Source organism: Marmota flaviventris, chromosome 6 (assembly GCF_047511675.1).
Source record: "Marmota flaviventris isolate mMarFla1 chromosome 6, mMarFla1.hap1, whole genome shotgun sequence".
Classification (NCBI taxonomy): domain Eukaryota; kingdom Metazoa; phylum Chordata; class Mammalia; order Rodentia; family Sciuridae; genus Marmota; species Marmota flaviventris.
The window spans coordinates 110,488,408-110,514,466 of NC_092503.1; the positions used below are offsets into that span (position 1 = coordinate 110,488,408).

The 26,059-nt window shown below is 37.8% G+C and overlaps 2 protein-coding genes across 4 annotated transcripts in view; one reads left to right on the top strand and one right to left on the bottom strand.

Annotated features, from left to right (window-relative positions):
- The window catches only part of Polh (DNA polymerase eta), a 33,601-nt gene extending 29,276 nt beyond the window's left edge, over nucleotides 1-4,325 (bottom strand). The window contains exons 1-2 of one of the 2 annotated variants that reach the window (XM_027950494.2): nucleotides 4,127-4,325; nucleotides 3,885-4,032 (exon numbers count right to left, since the gene is read on the bottom strand). The gene's annotated coding sequence lies outside the window, so the exon portion shown is untranslated. The remainder of the gene's footprint in view (nucleotides 1-3,884; nucleotides 4,033-4,126) is intronic. The other variant, XM_071613359.1, reaches the window with a different exon arrangement.
- A 112-nt stretch (nucleotides 4,326-4,437) lies between these two features.
- The window catches only part of Xpo5 (exportin 5), a 46,158-nt gene continuing 24,536 nt past the window's right edge, over nucleotides 4,438-26,059 (top strand). Inside the window, exons 1-14 of one of the 2 annotated variants that reach the window (XM_071613360.1) lie at nucleotides 4,438-4,724; nucleotides 6,040-6,161; nucleotides 7,289-7,361; nucleotides 8,879-9,016; nucleotides 9,130-9,312; nucleotides 14,105-14,131; nucleotides 14,618-14,803; nucleotides 15,235-15,311; nucleotides 18,278-18,377; nucleotides 19,477-19,560; nucleotides 20,083-20,208; nucleotides 21,186-21,276; nucleotides 23,001-23,129; nucleotides 23,910-24,040. In XM_071613360.1, coding sequence (XP_071469461.1) covers nucleotides 4,620-4,724; nucleotides 6,040-6,161; nucleotides 7,289-7,361; nucleotides 8,879-9,016; nucleotides 9,130-9,312; nucleotides 14,105-14,131; nucleotides 14,618-14,803; nucleotides 15,235-15,311; nucleotides 18,278-18,377; nucleotides 19,477-19,560; nucleotides 20,083-20,208; nucleotides 21,186-21,276; nucleotides 23,001-23,129; nucleotides 23,910-24,040 — 1,572 coding nt within the window. In that variant the 5' untranslated portion in view covers nucleotides 4,438-4,619. Of the gene's footprint in view, nucleotides 4,725-5,290; nucleotides 5,469-6,039; nucleotides 6,162-7,288; nucleotides 7,362-8,878; nucleotides 9,017-9,129; nucleotides 9,313-14,104; nucleotides 14,132-14,617; nucleotides 14,804-15,234; nucleotides 15,312-18,277; nucleotides 18,378-19,476; nucleotides 19,561-20,082; nucleotides 20,209-21,185; nucleotides 21,277-23,000; nucleotides 23,130-23,909; nucleotides 24,041-26,059 lie in introns of those variants that run through there. The other variant, XM_071613361.1, reaches the window with a different exon arrangement.

Sequence of the window (26,059 nt, forward strand, 5' to 3'; positions counted from 1 at the left end):
TAAAAATTTAATAGGAATAGGCACAGGAGGCATGGGAATTAGAAAAAAGGAAATGCATTTTCATATATTGCTGGCATGAGAATAAATTAGTACAATTTTATGAAAGTAATAGTAAAAGCTTTAAAAACACTCTTCTTCAAAACATTTCACTGAACATTTCACCAAGACACAAATAGCCAATAGATGCATAAAAATGGCCTTAGCATCCTTAGTCCTGGGGAAATGCAAATTAAAACCATAGTATATATCACTTAAGAAAAAAGGCAACAGTGATCTAGTTGACAGACAGATCTGAAGTGTAAGTTTAGGGAAAAGAAAAGGAGAACATGTATATATAGCCAGTCCTCAATATCTTGAGTGTCCCACATCAGCCAATACTCTGGGGAAAAAAATGTGTAGTGAACATGTACAAACTTTATTCCTATAATTCTCTAAGCATTATGGTACAATACTTACATTGTGTTAGGGATTATAAGGAATCTAGAGATGATTTAAAGTATTTGGGAGGGATTCGGGGTGTTGCTCAGTGGTAAGAGCATTTGCCTAGTATTCTCCAGACCATGGGTCCAATCTCTAGCATCAGTAGATTTTGGTATCCTGGCCAAGGAATGGAGAGGGAGCATGTCTTGGAATCAATCCTCTTGTGGATACTGAGGGACAACTGTATAACATCATAGCGTTCGTGTAAATTTTTAAAGTTTTTATTTCAAAATACTTTTAGACTTACAGAAATGTGCAAAAATAGTAGGGTTCTTCCACACTGTTTCCCCTAGTGTCAACATTTTACTTAGCACTATTATCAAAATTAAAAAACGAACACTACTTAACCACCAACTCAGCTGAATACAGTGGCACACACCTGTAATACCAGCTACTGGGAAGGCTGAGGTAGGAGGATCACAAATTGGAGGCCAGCCTAGACAATTTAGTGAGGCCCTGTCTCAAAATGAAAAGTAAAAACACTAACTCAACTACGTACTTATGTGGATTTCACTGGTATTTCTACCAATGTCTTTTTGTTGTTGTTGTTGTTCCAGGATGCAATATAGATCTTACAGTGCATTTAGCTGGCTAGTTGTTTTGAGAATGTCAATTTGTGTTTGTCTAACATTTTCTCATGATTGAGATTATGCATTTTTGGCAAGAATATCAAAAAGCGATGATCTTTTCTCAGTGCATCACATGGAAGAGAGGTTATGCTGTCAATATATCTTCTTACTGGTGATGTTAACCATGATAAGATGGTGTACATCAAGTTTCTCCTGTAAAGTTACTATTTTTCCTTTTGTAACTAATAACTATCTTGGAAGAAGATACTTTGATACCATGTAAATATTCTATTTTTCTTTACACTTTCAACCACTGAGCAAACTATCAGTGGATCCCACCTACGACAATTACTTTGTAGTGTTCTAATGATGATTTTTCTATTCATGCAAATTTTTGACCACACTTCATGGACAGACAAAGGTATGAGTAGTAGAAAAATAACTTTACATATTTAAGAGTGGACATTAGGAGCTGGGGTTGTGGCTCAGTGGTAGAGCACTTGCCTAGCATGTGTGAGGCACTGGGTTCAATTATCAGCACCACATATAAACAAGTAAAGGACCATCAATAACTAATAAAATTTTTTTTTTTTTAAAAAGAGTGAATACTAATGTTATTTAACTGTTTATTTAATGTTGTTAGCAATATTAGTAGAAGGAACATCATCTGCAGCTCCCAAATTTTGCTTATATTGGAATCACCTGGGAACCTTTTAAATATTCTCAAATCTGACACTCTTGACTACTAGACATCCTAATGTAATTAGTATAGATACGATTTAGGAATCATGATTTTTAAAAGCCCTACAGATAATTCTAATATACAGCAGAGCTGGGAACAAATAGTCTAATGTAAATAAGGTACTTACGGAAACACCAGAAAAGCATGATTTAAATATAAGAAACAGGTTATACAGTTGAGTAAGCACCCAACTGTATTCTAAAAAGGTTTTTAAAAATTAACAATGAATCACGTGAATAGAGAGCCTACAGAATGGGACAAAATCTTTACCACATGCACCTCCGATAGAGCATTAATCTCTAAGATATATAAAGAACTCAAAAAACACAAAAAAACAAGTAACCCAATCAAAAAATGGGCAAAAGAACTCAATACACATTTCAAAGAATGCAATCGATCAACAAATATATGAAAAATTGTTCAACATCTTTAGCAATTAGAGAAATGCAAATCAAAACTCCTCTAAGATTTCATCTCATCCCAGTCAGAATGGCAATTATCAAGAACACAAGTAACAATAAATGTTGACAAGGATGTAGGAGAAAAGGTACATTCATACATTGCTGGTGGGACTGCAAAATGGTGCAACCCATTATGGAAAGAAGCATGGAGATGCCTCAAAAAAACTTGGAATGGAACCAAGATTTGACCCAGCTATCTCCCTCCCAGGTTTATACCCAAAGGACTTAAAATCAGCATATTACAGCAATTCAGCCACATCACTGTATATAGCAGCTCAATTCACAATAGCAAAACTATGGAACAAATCTATGTGTGCTTCAACAGATGAATGGATGAAGAAAAATGTGAGATTCATATATACATGGAATATTACTCAGCCTTAAAGAAGAATAAATTTAGGCCATTTGCCAGTAAATGGATGGAGCTGGAGAATATCATGCTTAGCAAAATAAGCCAATCCAAACAAAGACTGAATGTTTTCTCTGATATGGGATGCTAATTCACAATAAGGGGTAGGGGGGCTGGGGAAGAATAGAGTTACTTTAGATTAGGTAGAGGAGAGTGAAGGGAGGGAGGGGGTATGGAGGTAGGAAGGATAGTAGAATGAGTCAGACTTGTTACCCTATGTGTATTTATAACTATATCACAAGTGGGCTTCTACATCACATACAACCAGAAGAATGAGAAATTATATTGCATCTACATATGATGTATCAAAGCGCATTCTACTGACATGTATAACTAATTAGAATAAAAAAAAATGATCTTCACCTTGAAAAAAGGTACCATGCAACTACAAAACTGGATGGCTAGTGGAAAGAAAACACATATTTAAGAAAATCAGAATATTCAAGGAATAACTTGTAAATTCCAATCTACCACTCGCCTAAAACAGACAGAATGTGATAGTTTAAACATTCATAAGTTAAAAACCACAACATGCCAGAAATTCCTTTCTTCTGAAGTGGCTTTTCTGCAGTACTAAAACAGATAACAGCCAGAAAATAGTAAATGCATTGTCACAAAGGACAACGACTATGCAAGGTAAGCACCATATTAAATACAAATACCAAAAGTGAAAGAAGAAGCAGTGATTTAAAGGACAGCAAACATTTGCCAAGCACAAAAATCACACACACAAAAATATTCAGACTGACAGATAATAAATCAATAGAGGTTTCTAATTTACGTATTTACTGGAAAAAAGCAAGAGTTTTGCAGAGAGGAAATGAACACAATTCTAGCAAAACCCTGCTTTCAGATAAGGATTATACTACTTTGAAATAAGATACAGCATTCGGCAAATTACCAAACTGCAGGAATATTCAATCTTTTACTGTCTTGATTTATCCCAATCTACATAAAACAAGTTTGTAGCTGATCGAGTAGTAACACATCCAGGAAAAGAGCTCAAATGAAGGGGAAGATTTAAGAGGCATACGGGAAAGTATCATTTTTTTCCTACAAAAAAATCTCCTTAGAGGCAATCTCGCGGTCTTTTCTCTCAGTTGGCATGTTTTATTTTTCACATAATTTCAGGGCAATGAGTCATCAGTCAAATCATAAAACCAATAGCCAAAGCAATGTGAAAAGTCTGAACATCGACACCGCACGGTTCTAAATATTCTTACCAAGGCGACACCTGGCAAAACTGCCAACGGGTCGGGAGCGGAGAAACACGCCTATAATCCCAGCAGTTCGGGAGGCTGAGACAGGAGAATCGCGACTTCAAAGCCAGCCTCAGTAATGGCGAGGTGCTAAGCAGCTCAGTACCTGTCTCTAAATAAAATATAAAATAGGGCTGGGGATGTGGCTCAGTGGTCGAGTACAATGAGTTCAATTCCCGGTACCAAAAAAAAAAAAAAAAACTTGCCAACGGAAGCCGCGGTTGGGGGAGATCAGTGTCCGCTGGATGGAAAACGAAGAGGTCTTGAGCAGGCCAGCAGGTTTCGCGATTTATTCCCCGTGACGATGAAGAATAGGAGCAGAAATCCCAAAGAATCTCCCAAAGGGCTTCGCGCTAGTCTGTTAACCCAGCCGACTAAAGTCCTACAGCGCGCGCGACTCAAGGGACCGTTGAGGCGCCTGCGCAGCCGGGTCCTTCCGTCTCTCGCTCCACCCCCCAGGAGCAACCGTCACAAGAGAGCCGCCACTTCCGTGGGCGCGTGCGCAGTGGCAGATCGGGCGCGTGCGCAGCGCCTGGTCCTCCCGGGCTGTACATTCTGCTGCTCACGTTCCTCCTCCCGCTTCCCACCCTCCCAGCCCGCCGCGGCCCGGTTCCAACGTGTGGTCCCGAGAAGGGAGCGGTCCGTGCCTCGTGCTCCCGGGACGGCCGTAGTGTGCGCTCGCGGCGCGTGGCGTTAGCCATGGCGATGGATCAAGTGAACGCTCTGTGCGAGCAGCTGGTGAAAGCGGTGACCGTCATGATGGACCCCAGCTCCACCCAGCGCTACCGGCTGGAAGCCCTCAAGGTAGCTGGGGTCCCAGCGTCCTGGGCCCGCCCTGAGACCCTCCCCTAGACTGGCCGCCCCGGTGCGGCCCCTAAATCAGGTCGTTTCCCGCCCACGAGGCCTCTGGAACTCCTTTCCAACTCCCGAGGGCCTTCCCCTCGCGGCCCAGCTCAGGTCTTCCACCCCCGCTTCTGCACTCGCGCGCTTGCCCTGCGCCCCGGACTCTCTAGTCGCTTCTTATCCCAGCCTCCACGACTCACTGTCCTTGTCTTCTTCCTTCCTCACTTTTTACTCTTGATGCACCAGGACTCCTTCGCCACGGACTACCCTCATTTTCAACCTTCAATCCCCATATCCCTGGCTTTCCCGAGGCGCACGTGCAGATTCCGCCCCCACGCCACCTTCAATCTTTATGGTCTTCCTGCTAACCCGCTCACCTGACCTTTCCTAATCGACCGCCAGTCTCCCCGAAAGCCCTTTACTTATATTAGAGCCTTACATTTATCTCACTGTCTCATCTGTGTTGGGCATTTCTGGTCTTATTCTCACAGTCCTCCCATGTTTTCTAGTGTGTGGTATTCATAGGCTGTTTTGCGCAAAGATGAACTTCTACCACTTGCTTTGCATTTTTACAAGGCCTTTTTGGTTTCCTGAAAGCAGTTTTCTTGAGATCCGGATGCTCTGCTCAGGAGACTGATTCAAGTGTTGCAATTTGGAAGCTGACACAAACGGTGATGCTAATACAATAGAGCTCCATTAAACAATGTATGTAAGCTGTGAGAAATGACTGTTTAGGAGAAAGTACTCATACATGTTTTAGATCATATAACTTCACAGAATGAGCGCCCCTTGGAGGAAACTTTACTATATGTATGCCACAGGGTTTGGAATCAGAATTATTTGAGTTTTGTTTTTTATTAGGAAATATTTTAATAGACATAAAATTAGAATACTATAGTGATCTTTATGTGCCTATCATCTAATTCAGCTGGGATATGGATTTTGACACCCTTCTCTTTATACCTCCCTCCACCCCAAGTTTTTAAAGCAAATTCTAGAAATTGTCGTTCTGTCCCTAAGAGTGTATCTCTTAACAATTTTTTATCCCTTTAGGTAGTTTCTTTTCGAACTTAGGCTACTGTTGACCACAGCATGGCAAATCTAGAACCATCAAAGTAGAAGGAATGTTTTACCAGTTCTTTATTAATATAATATCAATCTAGTTTATTCTTTTAGTATGATATCTATATAGGTTTTTGCAACTTTAAAAAGCAGCTAATTTTGGTCCCTATCCTCTTTGACCTCCCAAAAGAAATACTAACTTTTCTTCTTTCAGTTTTGTGAAGAATTTAAAGAAAAGTGCCCTATCTGTGTCCCCTGTGGCTTGAGGTTGGCTGAGAAAACACAAATTGCCATCATCAGACATTTTGGTCTTCAAATCCTGGAACATGTTGTCAAGTAAGGAGCTCTTGGTCCTTAAAGTCTGTGAGAAAGCAAGTCTTTCTTATACTATAGAGATGCTTTTTAGACAGTAGAAAAGAGCAATCCCCAGGAAGAAAAGAATGATTGCCACAATATTCTCAGGACCTCCCAGGAGCACTCATTTAGGACTTTTAAACCTTTTTCCTCTTGAGTTTCTTCATCTGTGTAAAAGGTGTGGTACATACAAAGCATTCAACAAGCAGTAGTTGATAGCTACTACTCCATTTGTCCACATTTATTGAACTCTTAGTATATGCTAGCAGATCTCAAGGCCTTTGTAGAATAATTCAGTAGGTAGGTAAATAAATCTCTGATTAGACAATGTCTTTTTTTGGTCATTCATTCATTTGTTAATTTGTTTACTTTGGCACATGCAAAATAGGATTGTATGAGGATAACCGAAAACCTCTCTCCTAACTTGTGTCTCCTACATTCAACACCTTCAACACCTATCTGAAGAGTTAGCTTTTAAGACTTAGCCAGTTTCTGAAATTGTACTATAAATTTGTAAACCAACATAAGAGAAGTAGTAATATCAAGATTATATTTTCTTTTGTGGGGAGGCAGTTATTGTGAATTGACCCAGGGAAACTTAACCACTGAACCACATCCCCAGCCTTTTTTTTGTATTGTATTTACAGACAGGGTCTTTCTGAATTGCTTAGGGCCTTGCTAAGTTGCTGAGGCTGGTTTTGAACTTGCTGTCCTCCTGCCTCAGCCTCCCAAACCACAGGGATTACAGGCATTCACCACCATGCCAAGCTCAAAATTATATTTTCTGAGAAGCAAATATTTTGTTAGAGTTGCTCTAGATGGATAATTTCTTTTGGCCTATCAATAAAATCATGGGAAAAAGCTAATTTGTGGCACACATCCTGTTAGGATTCTAATTAATGGACCACAGCATGAGTAAAACCTTTTCCCAAGACTTTTTCTATTTTATTTTGGTTAATTGTGGGCTGTTTTTGTCCATTCTCTGAAGGACACAAAATCAAAATAAAATTTGATGAAATCTCCAGCATAATTGAATGCAGGAATCAAAGTTATTCTTTTGTGAAGACTCCTAACAAGGTTCTGTTTATTTTATGCATTTTGGTGGCTAGGTTTCGGTGGAACAGCATGTCTCGATTAGAGAAGGTCTATCTGAAGAACAGTGTCATGGAGCTGATCGCAAATGTAAGGAAGGGATGTGTGGGATAACGTAATTTCTTTCACACAATGTTCATATAAAAATTTACTGGTTCAAATAGTAGAATGTTAACGATTACCTGCAGGCATCACAAAAATGGTAATTCATCACATTTATCTTACTAGATTTAATTAATCACCCTAATTTTGACTTCTTTTTTAAAATTATAAAGACAAAGCAAAGAAGATAAACAAATGGATGAATAATGTTAAATCTAAGAGGTACTGAAACACTCTCTACTTTGTTTCCTTTCATCCAGATTCAACGATGATGTGATACTAGTGATGAAAAACATGTAGATAGAATTTGTTTCAAAATAGTTGTAGTTAAACCCAATACCTTTATTTTATTTTTTTATTTTTATGTAGTGCTGAGGATCGAACCCAGCACCTCACACATGCTAGGTGAGCGCTCTACCACTGAGCTACAACCCCAGCCCCATAGCCTTTTATTCTTTTTCTTTTTTTTTATTCTTTTTTTTTTTTTTGGTGTGGGGGTTTATGGTACTGGGGATTTGGATCCAGGGGCATTTGAACTGCTGAGCTACATTCCCAGTTGTTTTTTTATATTTTTTGTTTTGAGACAGGGTCTTGCTAACTTGTTGAGGGTCTTAACTAAGTTGCTGAGGCTGGCCTCAAAGTTGTGATCTTCCTGCCTCAGCTTCTTGCATCACTGGAATTATGGGTGTGTAGCATCATGCCCAGCTTTTTCTTTTTTTTAAACAAAGGGTATGAAATAATTCCTACCCCTCCCCTTTTATGACATTAATGGGGAAAAAAATGTCCTTCAAATTTTTGAATTTAGACCGGTGTGGAGGCATACACCTAAAATCCCACTCACTGAAGTAGGCGGTAGGATTGCAAGTTTAAGTCCAACTTCGGCAACTTAGCTAGACCCCATCTCAAAATAAAAAATAAAACTAAAAAGGCTGGCAATATAGCTCAGTGGTAGATCATCCCTGGTTTAATCCCCAGTACTAAAAAACAAAACAAAACATGAATTAATTCAGCTATTTTGTTCATTCTGGGGAGACAGAGTCATAATTCATTAGTTTTGACATCAAACTTCATACCAATAATAATTTTTCTATATTTTCTAAAACTAGGATTATGGGAAAAACAGTCAATTGCTCTTCCATCCCCTCCCATTTTTATCAACCTCTCAGTATACACCTTATTTCTAAACTCTTCCACCCTGACCCTCATTAAAAAATGAAGCAACTTGTGACTTTCCTTAGAACAGTGATGTTTTCTTGGCCCTGTGACAGCCACCTTATTAGCTAATGCAACCCACACTTAAGTTTAAATGGGAAGAATGATGGGTGAAAATGAAGGACAAATGACTCAGACATGGAGAACAGATTTGTTGGTTCTGTTTAATTTTAAAACAGACCTATTGATGGGTTTTGTATACTGTCATGGCCCCGTTTTGTTTTGGTTTTGCTTTTGTTTTTTGACTAGAATTCGGTCTTGCAAACCTCTTAGTATCTCTTATCTTTTTTCAGGGAACATTGAACATTTTGGAAGAGGAAAATCACATTAAAGATGTTCTGTCTCGAATTATGGTAGAGATGATCAAACGAGAGTGGCCACAGCACTGGCCTGACATGCTAATGGAGTTGGAGACTCTCTCTAGACTAGGGGTAAGGAGTGCAGCTGTGTCAGCTCTGCATGCTTGGTCTTGGAAATAGCCTTTGGGCATACCTATATTGAATAAAGTGCTTTAGTTTTAACTACCTTATTTCTGTTGGTATAGGAAACACAAACAGAATTAGTGATGTTTATCCTGTTGAGACTGGCAGAGGATGTAGTGACCTTTCAGACACTTCCTCCTCAAAGAAGAAGGGATATCCAGCAAACATTAACCCAGAAAATGGAAAGGATCTTCAGTTTTCTACTTAACACACTTCAGGAAAATGTAAATAAATACCAGCAAATGGTAAGGAATTTTCCACCCTACATTAGTCCTATTTTCCCTTTTATTGATTAAAATTCTCTTTAGGCAAGTTACTAGGGTGTCTAGTTCAGCAAAAGGAAAGGACATTTCATGGGCAAAAAACTGGATAACAGGAGAAAGTAGAACAAATTTTCTCAAAAATCGACTCAGTGGAGTTTCCATATCTACTAGAAAAAGTAGTACCTTTTATATAGTAAGAAAATTCTTAAAGCAGCATAAACATAAAGGTTAATATTTAATATTTGAAAACCCAGATTTCTGATCGGTCAAGATATAGTATCCTGTTAAATTTCAGTGTCCTATTTCATCCTGGTTTCGATTGTCACATTCATTAATCTTTACCACATGATCCTTGGCATTTTGTACTTCCTGAGGAGGCTATTCTGCAGAAAAAGGTAAGCCAGACACTGTCTTTCTGACCATTGTCTTTAGGAGACACCTTTCAGAAGAAGGCAGTTTGAAAGTTAGTACAGTGGTTCTCAAGGTGATTTTGCCTCTTTGTTATCTGAAATATTTCCAGATAAACATTTGGCTGCTATCTGGAAATATTTGGCTTGTCATAATTCAGGGGATTGCTACTGGCATCTAGTGTATAGAGGCCAGGAATGCTGCTAAACATCCCATAATCAGGTTAGTCCCACTGTTACATCGTGTACCTATACAAATAGGTAACAACAAATCCCACCATTACATATAACTATAATGTACCAATTTTTTAAAAACTGCAAAAAAGAAGTACCCCGATCCAGAATCTCCAAACTATTTATTTCAAAAATCAGGATTAGAAGGCGGACACAATGGTGCATGCCTATAATTCCAGCTTGTCTGGAGCTCATGAGTTCAAAACCAGCCTCAGCAAAAGCGAGGTGCTAAGCAACTCAGTGAGATTCTGTCTCTAAATAAAAATTACAAAATAGGTCTGGGGATGTGGCTCAGTGGCAAGTGCCCCTGATTTCAGTTAACCCCCAGTACCCGCCTCCCCCAAAAAGAAAAGAAATCAGAATTAATTAAAATAGGTGTTTTTTTTTTAAACGTCCCTGACATATGTATTGAGTCTGTTTTTTCAATAAATTTTAGATACTGATGCAAGTGATAAGAATAAAGTACTATGAGCTGTTAGTGAATGCATAATACATGCTATACACTTATTTGCACTTTGTATGTTATTTTTCTTCAAACAACCCTAAATTCCAGTTATTGTCTCTGAACATTCAGAGAATAGTTACTGAAGATTCTATAATAAATAATTGCAGTGAAATTCATAGCTGTTGTTTTGACTTATAATGGAGTCTCCAAAATACTTGCAAGATTTTAAAAAAAAATTTATATTGTTTTTAGTTGTTGTTGGACCTTTATTTAATTATTTTATTTATATGCAGTGCTGAGGATTGAACCCAGTGCCTCAAACATGCTAGGCAAGTGCTCTACCACTGAGCAACCAACCCAGTCCTTAATTTTTTTTTAAATATTTTATTTTTTAGTTGTAGTTGGACACAATACCTTTATTTATTTATTTATTTATTTTTATAAATATTTTTATAAATAAATAAAATAAAAGTGCCCAGGACCATGCACATGCTAGGTGAGCACTCTACCACTGAGCCACAACCCCAGACCCAATTTCTTTCTTTCTGTTTTTAAAATAACTTTGTTTTTTATGTGGTGCTGAGGCTCAAACCCAGTGCTTCACAGGTGCGTGGTACCTCTACTACTGAGCTACAACCCAGCCCTCCAAGATTCTTCAAAAGAAAATATTTAGATTACAAACCTGTATGTCAGGAATGGGGCAGGGTATTCTTTTCATTTTCCTTTAAGACATATAATCCCTAAGAGAAGGGAAAAAATTGTCTGAGAGGGAGAACCTACTCATGCCTTTTTGGGGAGGGTGGGGTACTGGGGATTGAACTCAGGGGCACTCCACCACTGAGCCACATCCCCAGAATTATTTTGTATTTTATTTAGAGGTCTCACTGAATTGCGTAGTGCCTTGCTTTTGCTGAGGCTGGCTTTGAACTCGCACTCCTCCTGCTTTAGCCTCCTGAGCAGCTGGAATTATAGAAGCGCGCCAGTGTTCCCAGCTGCTCATACCTTTTATGAGATGGGCCAACTTTTGGGGGGGAAAGGGACAGAAGTTCTGATATATTTTATCCCTAACTTGGGTTATTAGATTATAGGATTCAGGACAATTTTTCCTGAAATAGGTGTATTTTTATAGTCTTAAGAAATAGTAGGTTAGTAGTGGTGGCTTTCAGTCAATACATTTTCTTAGGGAAGAATCCTTTTGCTCAGAAAGGATAGTGTTCCACAGAAAAGAAGATAGCTTAATTCTGTAATATAGCAGCATTTGCATCAGATGAGCTGAGAAATTAAAGAAATTATAAACACTGGAGCTGGGCACAGTGGTGCAGTCCTATAATCCAGTGACTTCAGGGGCTGAGGCAGGAGGATCACAAGTTTGAAGCCAGTCTGGGCAAATTAGTGAGAACATGTTTCAAAATAAAAACAGTGGAAAGGGCTGGGGAAATAGCTCAGTGATAGACCACCCCTGGATTCAGTTTCTATTATTACCGAAAAGAATTTCCAAATAGTAAACAGTAATATGATATTTTAGAATAATAAAGGAATTTTCTTGGGAAAGTTAGAACCTATAGAGCTACACTGTAACCATTTAGTAATTTCCTTTTTTTTTTCCACCTTTTATGGAACCCACAGATGCTTTACCTCTGAACTACATCCCCAGTCCTTTTTATTTTTTATTTTGATATTGGGTATTTCTCTTTGTTTTTATATATATATGCGCACGCACACACACACACGTATTTTAGTTGTAGTTGGACACAATACCTTTGTTTTATTTATTTATTTATTTTTATGTGGTGCTGAGGATTGAACCCAGGGCCTTGCACCCACTAGGCGAGCACTCTGCCACTGAGCCACAACCCCAGCCCCTAGCTTCCCCCCCACCGTGTCCCCAGGTATCTCTTAATTGCTGAAGGTGTCACTAAATTGCTGAAACTGGTCCCAAACTTGCGTTCTTCCTGCCTCACCCTCCCCAGTTCCTGGGATTATAGGCATGAGCAACCATGCCTGACAGTGATATGTATTTTAAAGATGAATGGCCACATATTTTATGAGAAAAGCATCACAACACTATAGCATTAAAAATAGTCTTCTGTTTATAACTATAACAATAATCAGTGAAGTCCATGATTTTCTTCCTTTCTTCCCCCCAACCCTGGTCCTGGGAATTGAACCCAGGGCCCCAGGGCACTTCACCACAGTTACATCCTTAGTCCTTTTCATTTTTTATTTTGAGACTGGGTCTCGCTAAATTGCTAAGGCTATTCTTGAACTTGCCGTCCACCTGCTTTAGCTTTATGAGTAGCTAGAATTATAGCATGCATCATTGCACCCAGCTCAGTCTATTGGTTTTTCAAATTCTGAATAATTAGATTGCCTAGATGAAGCATATGCCACAGCAGTACTGATTGGTGATGACTCTTGGCATAAGTTAGAAACATCCACTGTGGTCTACTTTCTTTGCCTTGGTCCTGTCCTCTCCATTTGTTAAACCAGGCTACCACATTTGGTCTTGGTAAGACCAGAGCATACCAAGAGCTATCTTTTGTACCTTGAACTTCTCTGTTCACCCTAGTTCCTTCTCTAGTTCCATTCTTCACTTTCCTGATTGTGGAGTAGATTAAATGCTAAACAAATGTGGTTTGAATAGGCTCTCCCCCTATTTCATCACCCTGGCTCCTCCACTAGCTCCAGGAGTTATGAAGGATTTATTGGAGTGTGAAGGGTTTGTTGGACTTGGTTGTAGTCACTTTATGAATTCTTGATCCCAATGATGATAACTTTCAGGTACTGCAGAATTGTTATTCCTGCTTGTATTATTTCTCTAATTGTCTTCAGGAGTTATTTTTAATTTTACTTTCAGAAGTTTCTTAGGAAAATATAATTTTAGATACTTCAGATTTATGAATGTAGCTTTTTTAATTTTTAATTTTTTTTTTTTTTTTAGTTGTAGATGAACACAATACCTTTATTTATTTTTATGTGGTGCTGAGGTTTTAAACCCAGGCAAGTGTTTCACCATTGAGTTACAACCCCAGCCACATGTAGCATTTTAATGGAATTTGAAATATTAAGATAAAAATCTGTATTTGTATTTGTATTGAACAGCCATTATTTTGGTATATATAGCATTTAACATTTTTGCTTATTTTTGTGTAGTTATGTTCACATATACATGGTCCTATGTTGTATTTATTTTAATATTATTTTAGGACAGGATAGAACCTAGGGGCTCACACATACTAGGCACTAAGCTACATCTCCAGCCCTTTTTGTTTTTATTTTTTTTATTTTGAGACAGGATCTCTAAGTTACTGAGGCTGGCCCCAAACTTGCAATCCTCCTACATAAGCCTCCTGAGCCAGTGGGATTATTCATTTAATTTTAATGTATTAAATGTATTCATTTAATTTTGTTTCTTCCCCAAGGTTAAAGATTGTATCTGATAATGAGTAATTATAATGCACCAATTTTAAAAATGATCTTTAAAAGAAAGCGTTGCATCTGTTTGTTTTTGCAGTGCTGAAAATTGAATCTAGGACCTTGTACTAGGCAACCATTGAACTAAACCTCTAGCCCTCTAAAAGTTGCGTCTGTAATTAACAATTATTTTTCAAGACCCTTAATTATAGGAGTGGGAAAGTTATTATGTAGCCTTTTATTTACTAAATACATTGGATTTTTTTTCTTTCAGAAGGCAGATACTTCTCAGGAGTCAAAGGTAAGAGCTCTTTATGGAGTTAGAAGATTTCTTTTAGGCTTTCAAGTGTGGGGATGCATAGACCTAGTGACCTCAGCCTTTGGTCTTTTTGATTACTGAGCTGTAGTGAAAGGGGAGGTAAAGTTAAAATTCTTAAAAAAAGATAAAGTGGCCACACAGACCAGTATGATCTTATTGATGGATTCTGAGAAAGCCATTGAGAAGTGGTTGTATATCAGAAGAAAATCTTTTTGAGTTCTCAAACAGCCTCTGTTAACATGAGTACATTGTTCAGTTATAACGACAGTATTTTTATTTTTAAAAAATTATAGTTGAAGATGGACAGAATGCCTTTATTTTATTTGTTTATTTTTATGTGATGCTAAGGATCAAACCCAGGGCCTCATGCATGCTAGGCAAGAACTCCACCACTGATACAGCCCCAGCCCAACCATAGCATTCTTATCTGTTGGGATTCGTAGTCAAAAGTGATTTCTTTTCACACAGGCTCAAGCAAATTGTCGGGTAGGAGTTGCAGCACTGAATACTCTAGCAGGCTACATTGACTGGGTGTCTATGAGTCACATTACTGCTGAAAACTGTAAACTCCTGGTGATACTCTGCCTGCTTCTGAATGAACAGGAACTTCAGTTAGGAGCCGCTGAGTGTCTTCTCATTGCAGTCAGCAGAAAAGTAAGTTGTTACTTCCAACTGACTTTAACCTTTAGTTTCTGAGTTAGGGTATGTATGTGTTTAATTGCATGTTATAACAGAAAGAGTTAAAAGTGTAAAGCTCATTCATTTACTGTTAAGTCAAAGACTGGCTTTAATTTTTCTTGGCTAAAAAATGAGACTGTGGCTCTTCTCCATAGGAATATTCTCTGTGTATATAATTTACTTAAATGTTGTATTAGCATTCTTTCCCAACATTTAAAATTATAAGTCTTATCCAGATTTGGTTTGAAAGAGTTGGCTTTCTTTTTTTTCTAGTGTTCAGCAAGCCCTGGGTATATAATAAATTATGAAGTTAGTGTATTTGATTGTATAGATATAGAAGACGTTAGTACTTTGAGACTTTTGGTAATATAAAATGTATGACTGTGTTTCCCTAAAATTGGGTCTAGGGAAAATTAGAGGACCGGAAGCCCTTGATGGTCTTATTTGGAGATGTTGCCATGCATTATATACTCTCTGCTGCACAGTGAGTATCTTTATCTTTCAGTGTGTTGTAGTGTTTTGTTTTACTTATTTATTTTGGTTTTGAACTCAGTGTATGCCCAGTACAGACTGTACCATTGACCTATACACATGGCCCCACAATATGTTTTTTTTTTAATATATTTATTAAAAATATTTTTAGGTGGGCACAGTATCTTTATTTTACATTTATGTGGTGCTGAGGATCGAACCCAGTGCCTCGTGCATGCTAGGCGAGTGCTCTACCACTGAGCCACAACCCCAGACCCTCACAATATGTTTTTATAATTTTTATGTCTTATTTGGCCATGTCTTAAATTCCTGTAAATACTAGCAGTGAATTAACAGCATTTATGGATAAGAAAATAAGACAGTCTTGGCGGCCAGGTATGGTGGTGTACACATGTAATCTCAGCACATCGGGACTATAAGGCAGGAGGATTGCAAGTTCAAAACCAACCTCAGCAACTTAGCAAGGCCCTGTCTCAAAATAAAAAATAAGAAGGGCTGGGGATGTGGTTCAGTGGTTTTAAGCCTCTGGATTAAAACCCTGGTACCAAAAAGGAAAATAAGAATCTTAAAAGGACTATTCAATCAATTTGAAGGTCTCTTAAAAGAAATAAGTTGTGGCCGTTGACTCAGCATCCATTCTCCCCAGAAAGCTAATCTCTTGTACTGTGTCTTCTGCTTCCAGTGATCCCTGGTCCTCCAAGTAGCCTTGGTGACCAAGTCTGATAATGCTCAGGTATTTTCATTTTAAGCCAGTCTTGTTAAGTTGCTGAGGCTGGCTTTGAACTTGCAATCCTCCTGCCTCAGCCTCTCAAGTCACTGGGTGTGCACCTCCATGCCTAAAGATGTGTTATTCATTTAAGTAACACGATCCCCGAAAAAACATTTGCTGTTTCCTTAGGAAAGTAAACTATGATAAATGCCATATTAGTAAGAGATATTAAGAGGGCTGGGGCTGTAGCTCAGTAGTAGAGCACTTGCCTAGCACTGTGAGGCACTGGGCTCCATCCTCAGCACTCAGCACCACATAAAAAATAAATAAACAAATAAAAAATAAAGGCATGCTGTCTATCTACAACTACAGAGAGAGAGAGAGAGAGAGAGAGAGAGAGAGTCTATCCTAGGGCTTGCCTTGAGTGGAGAACTCCAGACACTCCCTTCCTATTCTCTTAAAGTTGTCAGTGCTGAGACTATTGGAAACAGCAGGAAAAAACTAAGATGTGGGCATGAAATACATGCTGCATACTGAAATAATGTATTTTGCTTATTTTCTTCTAGTTGCTCTGGAAAATATTAAGCATTTCCTTTAAGAATTTCTTACCAGGGAATCAAGTAGAACTGTGTGTTGTAAATAGTTGAAGTTGTTGCAACACCCTTTTTTTTTTTTTTTTTTTTAAATGTTGTTCACTTACTTTTTGTCCTAAGGACAAATGAAAAAGTGTGAGATACATATGTACTACTTAAATCTCTTACTATCTTTTCTCTCTCTCTCTCTCTCTCTGTAGTTGTAGATAGACAGCATGCCTTTATTTTTTATTTGTTTATTTATTTTTTATGTGGTGCTGAGTGCTGAGGATGGAGCCCAGTGCCTCACAGTGCTAGGCAAGTGCTCTACTACTGAGCTACAGCCCCAGCCCTCTTAATATCTCTTACTAATATGGCATTTATCATAGTTTACTTTCCTAAGGAAACAGCAAATGTTTTTTCGGGGATCGTGTTACTTAAATGAATAACACATCTTTAGGCATGGAGGTGCACACCCAGTGACTTGAGATGCTGAGGCAGGAGGATTGCAAGTTCAAAGCCAGCCTCAGCAACTTAACAAGACTGGCTTAAAATGAAAAGGACTGGGGATGTGGCTGTGTGGTCAATCCCCATTATTAAAACAAACAAAAAACAGAAACATCTTTAATGTAGTCTCTGTAGTTACTGCTTCTAGGTCCATTTTGTAGTTTTGTAGAGACCATGAGATAGAAACTGGGGTGTCTCACCTCTGTTTATGCGGTGGATACCATATCAGACCCGGGAGTAGTAAAGTTATGATTTAGTCCAGGCAGTTAGGCTCCACGGCTTGTGTTAAAGCCATAGCACTTGCTCTTTGATATCACAGAGCTAGAGCCAGATATGGTGGCGTACACCTGTAATCCCAACAACTAGGGAGGAGGATCCCAAGTTCAAGACCAGCTTCAGCTACTTATTGAGGCCCTAAGAAACTTAGCAAGACCCTGTCTCAAAATAAAACATATAAAGGGCTGGGGTAGCTCAGTGGTAAAGTGCTTCTGGGTTAGATTCCCAGTACCAAAGAAGACAAAAACCAAAAACAACCAACATCCCTAGAGTCTAACCCTATTTATCCTGAGGCTCATGTGATCTGTATTATACTCTAATGCCTGTAGGAGTCAGCTAAAATGGCTGTTGTTTATATTAGTTATTATTCATTGCTGTTAGTTTGAATAGTCCTATGTCATTTCAGGTTATATTTTGTCAGCAAATAAGTTATAATTTTTTATTTAGCAAAACTATTTTTGGATTCTACTTGATTGTTAGGCCCAAACTAAGTGATTTGGAGAAGTAAGACACAAAGTCAGGTTTTTATTATAGTCCTTTTTATATTGTCAGTGGTTGAAGGAATTGTTAAATACTCTCCGATGATCTCTCCAAGTCTTACCTGTATTAACAGTGCCATTTTGTGCAGCTGTTCATATAAATGTCTACTTTGTTTTATCTAGTCATGCACAGAGCTCACATTATCATCCCAAAATACTAAGACTGTATGGTGCCCAGAACTAGAGTATCTAGTGAAGGAGGAGATTGCATTGAACCATATTGCACATCAGTCTTTGAGTGTTTGGTTTTTGTTAACTTTGGTTTGAGTGGTGAGGCACTGATCACAGTTAGTTCCATTTATGGGAATCTATTGCTTCTCTTGACAGCTAATCACACTGTTCTTTCATTGTATAGAACTGCTGATGGAGGAGGCTTGATAGAAAAACACTATGTCTTCCTGAAGAGACTCTGTCAGGTGTTGTGTGCACTGGGCAATCAGCTGTGTGCCTTGCTGGTGAGCATTTGCTTACTTTCTGAAGAACTTCAGAATGTTTGAGAAGAGCATTTAGAAAATGACATTTCTATAAAGGGTTGCAGATTCCATTAATGTAACTTGATGGGGCATTGTCTTTAGATTATTTTATATGATTATATAATTTAAATTATTTTAATAGGGTTTGAATGATTGAAATTTCTTTTAACAAGTCTCAGTTATTAGCAATAAACAGGCAAGTCTGTTATTCTATAAAGTTGACGTTTTTATTCTTGTGAATTTGTATGTTAATTTGCTGAGCATATTACCTATTCAACTTCTGTTTACTTGAATTAACAGAACACAAAACATGGAATCGATTAAAAAACCCTTTCCTAGTCTAACATATATATTATTAGATCATAAAAGAAAACTTAAGTCTGATTAAACTGGAAAAATCTGCCTTTAGGGGAATATTTAATTTTGTCTTACAAGTTAGGAGATAGGGCAGACATTTGCAATTAATGCTATGCTTTTATATCATTGAATGGATATTTAATAGGTCAGGTAAGAAATGGAAATAAGCCAGGTCTAAAGAAATAATATGTTTTGTTTTGTTTTCTTCACATAATTTCTGAAATGAATAGTTTCTTTGAGTTTACTATTTGAACAACAACATGGTTTGGGGTTTTATTTTGGGGGGGGGGGGGTTGTTATTTTAAGACAGGTCTCACTGTGTTGTCCTGGTTGGTCTCAAACTCATGGCCTCAGTGATCCTCTTGCCTCAGCCTCCCAAGTAGCTGGGATTACAAGAATGCACCACAGCACCCAGCTAGTATCTTTCCTTTTTTTTTTTTTTTATTTTCTGTTTTGGGGTTTTGTTTTTTTCTCTTGGAATATTGCTTTTCTTTAGCCAAAAGGAAGTACAAAGTTCTTTCAAAACTGAATCTTTTTGTTGGTGCTGGGGTTCAAACCCAGGGCCTCACCACATGCTAAGCAAGCACTCTACATTTGAGCTATGTCCACAGCCCACGACTTTTTTGAGGATATAAGTTATCTGTGTTTATTACTCTTCCACTGCTCCTCTCTTCCCCAGTCTCTATCCCATCAGCATCATTAATATAGTTTTTTTCTCCTACAGGGCATAGATTCTGATGTAGAAACACCAGTGAATTTTGGAAAATATCTGGAATCTTTTCTTGCTTTTACAACCCACCCAAGTCAGGTAAACTTTATACAGATAATTTCTCAGAATTTTAGCTAGGTGAACTAGAATCTGCACTTTGCCCTTAAGTATAGCAACTCCTATTTAAAATTTGACTCTTCAGGCCCTAAGAATGAGTATATATGCTTTTTCTCTTAGGTAAAATTCTGATAATGCTGAGTGAGAGGTTTGTCCCAGGTGGCTTGGTGTTAAAGGGACTTTAAACACAAAATTTTAATTATGTTGTTATAAAATTAATTTCATCTTCACAATTTTTCTTTTGTCACACAGATTTCAGTATCCTTTCTCATGAAAAAGAAAGTAGAGTTTAGACCACTCTCCAAGGAGTGGTCTGACCCCATTGCCTGTCCTATTAATGTGTGGTTCATAGTGAGCAGTTGTTACTCATGTGTTGCAGTAGAGGAAGTTTCAAAGTCTTATAGAGATTTATTTGTGAAAAATGTAGATGATGACTACAAGGCTAATAGTCTTAATTATTTAGAATCCAAATCTTAACTGAGTTTGTTTTGTTTTTTGCTTTAGTTTCTACGGTCTTCAACTCAGATGACTTGGGGAGCCCTTTTCAGACATGAGATCCTATCTCGTGATCCTTTGCTGTTAGCAATAATACCGAAATATCTTCGTGCTTCTATGACTAACTTGGTCAAGGTATATATAAAGGGAATCTAAGCATGTGGTATGTAGGTGAATATGCATAATTATAAGATTGGCATCATTGACAGCCTTTTTGTGACCACTTAAGATCCTTTCCTTGGGCATATTTTTTATTCTTTGGGAAGAAAGAAGGCCATAAATGGGTTATTATGATTGCCCTTCTTTGTTTTAGACCATTTACATATCAAGTATTGGGCTAGGTGCTACATCAAGAGCAGTGACCATACAATATGATAGTTGCTATTCAGAAGTTACAAGCAGAATGCTTTGGAAGTACATAGGAGGTGGAGTCAGGAATATTCTAAGAAGAAATAAAGTCTAAATATTGTTCCTGGAGGTCAAATGAGAGTCAAGAAGGCAAATGAGAAGAAAGTGAGGGTGGAAGCACAAGTTATTGTCCATTTCAATAGAGTTACTCATGAATTTTGAGGTTTGCTAAGAATTCTCATAGCTTACAGATTCTAAATCCTAATTTTAAAGCAAGAATGTGGGGCCCATTGAAGCATCCCTTAATTGCTCAATGAATTTAGCTAGCATGTACTATGTTCTAATTTTCTGCCATGATCTTCAAACCTATTTTGAATGGAACACATGTTGTTCCATATATTTATTCCCAGTGTTTAGCATTTAATGAGGCAAATAGTTCTCAATTCTTCCTTATTGCATGCTGCATTATCACTTTATTTTGGGACTTTGTATTCATAGACCTTAAACAAAATTCAGAAGTAGAGTCTCTCTGAGGACCTTGGAAGGAAGGTATCAGCTAAAAGTGTTCTCTTTTCTACCACTATGAGGAATATTAGAGCTGGGAATAAACTGGCTTTTGAGTGGAACAGAAGCAGTTATTTGTCATAGAATATCTAATGCAAATCTTTAACTATTTTTAAATCACAAAGTGCTTGAGTTCCTTAAGCTTAAGCACCCTTTTAATAGGTTCATTTTCATCTCCTACTCCAATTGTCTCTTTCCAGATGGGTTTTCCTTCTAAGACAGACAGTCCTAGCTGTGAATATTCTCGATTTGATTTTGATAGTGATGAAGACTTCAATGCTTTCTTCAACTGTAAGTGATATAATCTGGCATTTCTCCCAAAAGTCTCAGAATGGCGTCTAGTGTTATGAAGAGTGGTTCATGTCAGTTGGGGTTCTGATCAAAGATCCCCAAATCTGGCCCAGTGCAGTAGGACTTGCCTGTAATCCCAACGGCTCAGGAAGCTGAGGCAGGAGGATTGTGAGTTCAAAGCCAGTCTCAGCAAAAGTGAGGTGCCAAGCAACTCAGTGAGACCCTGTCTCTAAATAAAATACAAAATAGGGCGGGAGTGGTGGTGGCTGGGGATATAGCTCAGTTGGTAGAGTGCTTGCCTTGCATGCACAACACCCTGGGTTCGATCCCCAGCACCACAAAACAAAACAAACAAACAAAATAGGCCTGGGGATGTGATTCAGTGGTCAAGAGCCCCTGAGTTCAACCTGATACCAAAAAATAAAAAGATCCCTAAATCTGGACAGCAGCATTGTCTGGTTTCCCTTTGCAGGATTCTGGGACTGCATCCAAGGCATAGTATGTGTTCCACCCCACAAACATATAGATATGTAGTCTTTAAACACTGATGTTTAGGGACAGTAACCATATTTAAGATACCCTCACATTTTTTTTCATACTTATAATTAAATACCATCTTACCATGTGGTTTTATCCTTCCTAGAAAGAGTGGGAAAACCCATTATATCCTAATGTCATAATTCTGTTCTGGGGTTTTTGTAGCCCAATTTTCTTTCTTTTTAAAATAACCATTAAGATAAAATTCATTTACCACATGCTTACAGTATATAATTCAGTGGTTTTAGTATTTTTGTGAGAATTGTGCAACTGTCACCACAAATTCATTTTAGGACGTTATCATTACCCCAAAAAGAAACCCTTTGTCCACCAAAAATTACTTCTCAGTTTCTTCATTCCTACTAATCATGTGTAACCAATAATCTTTCTTTGTTTTACCTATGCTGAACATTACTGAACATTTCAGATAAATGGAATCATAAGTGGGCTGGGGTTGTGGCTTAGTGTTAGAGCAAGTGTGAGGTACTAGATTCAATTCTCAGCACTGTATATAAATAAATGAATAAAATAGAAGTCCATCAACATCTAAAAAGAAATACTTTAAAAAAAATGGAATCATAAGATATGGTCTTTGGTGACTGCCTTCTTTCACTTAAGACAATTTTTTTTGTGTGTGGGATGTGGGGCCAGGAATTGAACCCTGGGCTGCTTAAGCACTGAATCACATCCTCAGACTTTTTTATTTATTTATTTTTATTCTGATTAGTTATATGACAGTAGAATGCATTTTGACACATCATACATAAATAGAGTATAACTTCTCATTCGTCTGTTAGTACATGATGTAGGGTTACACAGGTCATGTAATCATGCAAGCATACATAGGTTAATAATGTCCAATTCATTCTACTATCATTCCTTTATTTATTTATTTATTTTTTTTTTGAGTTACAGTTTCACTATGTTGCCTAGGGTCTTGCTAAGTTGCTGAGGCTGGCTTTGAACTTGAGATCCTCCTGCCTCAGCCTTCCAAGCCACTAGAATTACAGGCATGTGCCTTTGTGCCCAGCCTTAACATAATATTTTTAAAATTCTTCCTTATAGCATGTATCAGTACTTCTTTTTAATGCCAATGATATTTCATTGCATATATACACCACATTTTATTCATCTGTTCTAATAAACTGTTATGTGCCAGTTATTGATTCATGTCCTTATCTTTGCAGCATCCCGAGCTCAGCAAGGAGAAGTGATGAGATTGGCATGTCGTTTGGATCCCAAGACTAGTTTCCAGATGGCTGGGGAGTGGCTAAAGTATCAGCTATCAACTTCAGTTGATGCTGGATCTATGAACCGTGAGTTTTTTCATTCCTAACATTGGTGAAGTATTATATCAAAACTATACATAGGAAATAAACCTGAGTCATATGTCAGAACAGTATATTAATACTATTAAAAGACAGCTGTTCTTATTCCTAGAGAGTGAGCAAATCAAAATGCTCAAAGGAGAGAACATTTCATCTGACACTACTTTTTTTTTTTTTTAATTAGCACAAAACCATGTCCCTATCATTGCCTTATGGGAAGAATTGTTTATGATCACAAATATCTTAATTATTTGGATTTTCATGAATATTCCATAAAATGATAGAGAGGCATTAATTAATATTTATTAAGTGCCTCTAATGAGTTAGGCACTGTTTTTAATCGTTATATGTATATTTTCAACAGACAAGGCTCATAGAGATGAATTCAGATCCTTCTTTGATTATTCCTTTTTTGTTTTTGTTTTTTAGTACCAGGGATTGAACCCAGGGGTGCTTAACCACTAAGCCACATCCCCAGCCCTTTTTACAAAAATAAAGGACAAGGTTTTGCTAAGTTGTCCTTACTAAGTTGCTGAGGCTGGCTTGAACTTATGAGCCTCCTACCTCAGCCTCCTCAGTTGATGGGATTACAGATATAAGCAGGTTAGGGACCCTTCTCTGCCTTTAGCACACATGGTTTTCTTTGCCCAAGATCACCCTGTTCCTTCAACTCTTAAAAATCACCAAGCAGTCTCTGAGGCTGTTGTCTTTCTTTGTCTTCTGTGTTCTTGCCATGTTGAATAAATGTTTGCATGTGTGTTTCAAAAGCCTGTTCTACAGCTGGAACTGGAGAAGGAGGCCTGTGCTCCATCTTCTCACCTTCATTTGTGCAGTGGGAAGCTATGACTTTTTTTTTGGAAAGTGTGATCAACCAGATGTTTCGAACACTAGAGAAAGAAGTAAGTAACTCCCTTGCTGACTACATAAGTTTGATCTCTTGTAAACTATCGGGGATAGGAAAATCTGGATATTCATCTTACAGAAGAAGAAACTGGGATTTAGAGAGGTGAAATAACATACTCAAGTTTTCTTTTTGCTTTTTGTTTTGTTTTGTTTTTGTCTGTTTTGAAACTGGGGATCAAACCAGGGTTTTGCAAATGCAAGGTAAATGCTTTGCCATTAAGCTACATCACGGCCCTAACATACTCAAGTTTAAACAGCTAATAAATGGCAGATAGGATCAAAACTCACGTCTCTTAATCTATTTAGTATTCTTTTTAAAAGGGGATGAATAGTAGAGCTTAATAGGACACAGGAGCCACAGATAGGATAACTATCACAGAGAGACCAGTGATAGAAACTTTGAATTGATAATTTGAGATATTTATCATAAAACTTTCTTTTCAGTTTATGGCTGGTAGGCCAGAATACTCATGTTGGCTTATCAGTCCCTTTCCCTTGAATAACAATAAATAGCTTAATTTTCTATACTTCATGTCACCTATCAACCTTCTCTTAGAACAGTATCTTAGCTATACCTATAATTAATCAGATAACAGTATATATCATGTTAATCTTGTTAATTAGATAAAATAATTAGTCATGGCTAGTTTTGGGGTAATTGCATCTTAGTGTTTTCTTTTTTTGGTACTGGGGTTTGAATCCAGGCCTTGTGTAAGTAAGGCAAGCACTCTACCAACTGAGCTATGTCCCCAGCCCTGTATCTTGGTGTTTTCTAGGTTAGTTGTGAACATATCTCTTAATGAAGGAAGGTGAAATATAATGCTTTTTCTCATGAAGAACATATTAACAAATTAGATCTCAGGGTGATGAACTTCATGTGCTTTTATGTTGATTCACTTCAGTTTGAAATCATGGCATTCAGAGTTTATCCCAACATGTAGGTAAGAAACCCTATTGGGAGTCTGCATTCTGCTACTAAGTGGGGCCTTTTATAGGTTGGAATTGCACTTATCTTTTTTCTTTTTTTTTCAATGACCCTTTATTTATATATGGTGCTGAGAATCAAACTCAGTGCCTCACATATGCTAGGCAACCACTCTACCACTGAGCTACAATCCCAGCCCCAATTGCATTTATCTGATAGAATAGGTATGGCATATCAAGAAAGCTCATTGCTCATTATCAAGTCAAGGGAAATGCTTTGTTTCCTTTTCTGGAATTTAAGCTAGATGTCTTTAATGAATCTAAACATGTGGTTGTGATCTTACTTGAAGGCCAAAGAATAGAATGATAGGGTTTGTCTGGTATGTATTAAGCATATAAAGGGACCAGCAGTATTTTAGAAGAGTAGGTGCCTAATTGGTTCTAGGCTGATTTTACAGTAAGCACCAAGATGCAATTACCCCAAAACTATGCATGCTAGGCAGGTAGTTATACTACTGAGCCACACCCCCAGTTCACATTAAACTTTAATATTAATGGTATTTGGTCAAAATACCAGACTCTAATTGGTTCATAAAGTAACCCCCCCACACCATGAATTGTGTATAGGAGAAAGATATGGGCTGGAGAAAAATTATCAGTATCAAATTATTTTAGAAATTTGGTAGGAGTCAGGACAAGTGGTAGAAGAACAAATAAAATTCAACTCTTTTTTCTATAGAAGAATTCTGGGTGGTAGGATTTGGCCTTGTCAGTGACTTAAAGTAAACTTTTTGACTCTAAAAACCTATTGTTTTCTAAATTAATATGAAATGAGTTCACAATGAATTATTTCTAATCAAGAAAGATGAGTAGCCAGACATGGTGGCACATGCCTGTAATCCCAGTGACTTGGGAGGCTGAAGCAGAAAGATTTCAAGTTCAAGACTAGCCTAAGCAGTTTAGTCCATAAGCAACTTAGTGAGACCTTGTCTCAAAATGAAAATTAAATGGGCTGGGGAGGTGGCTTAGTGGTTGAGAGCCTCTGAGTTCAATCCCTGGTACCCCCGAAAAAAAGAGGTGGATATGTGATG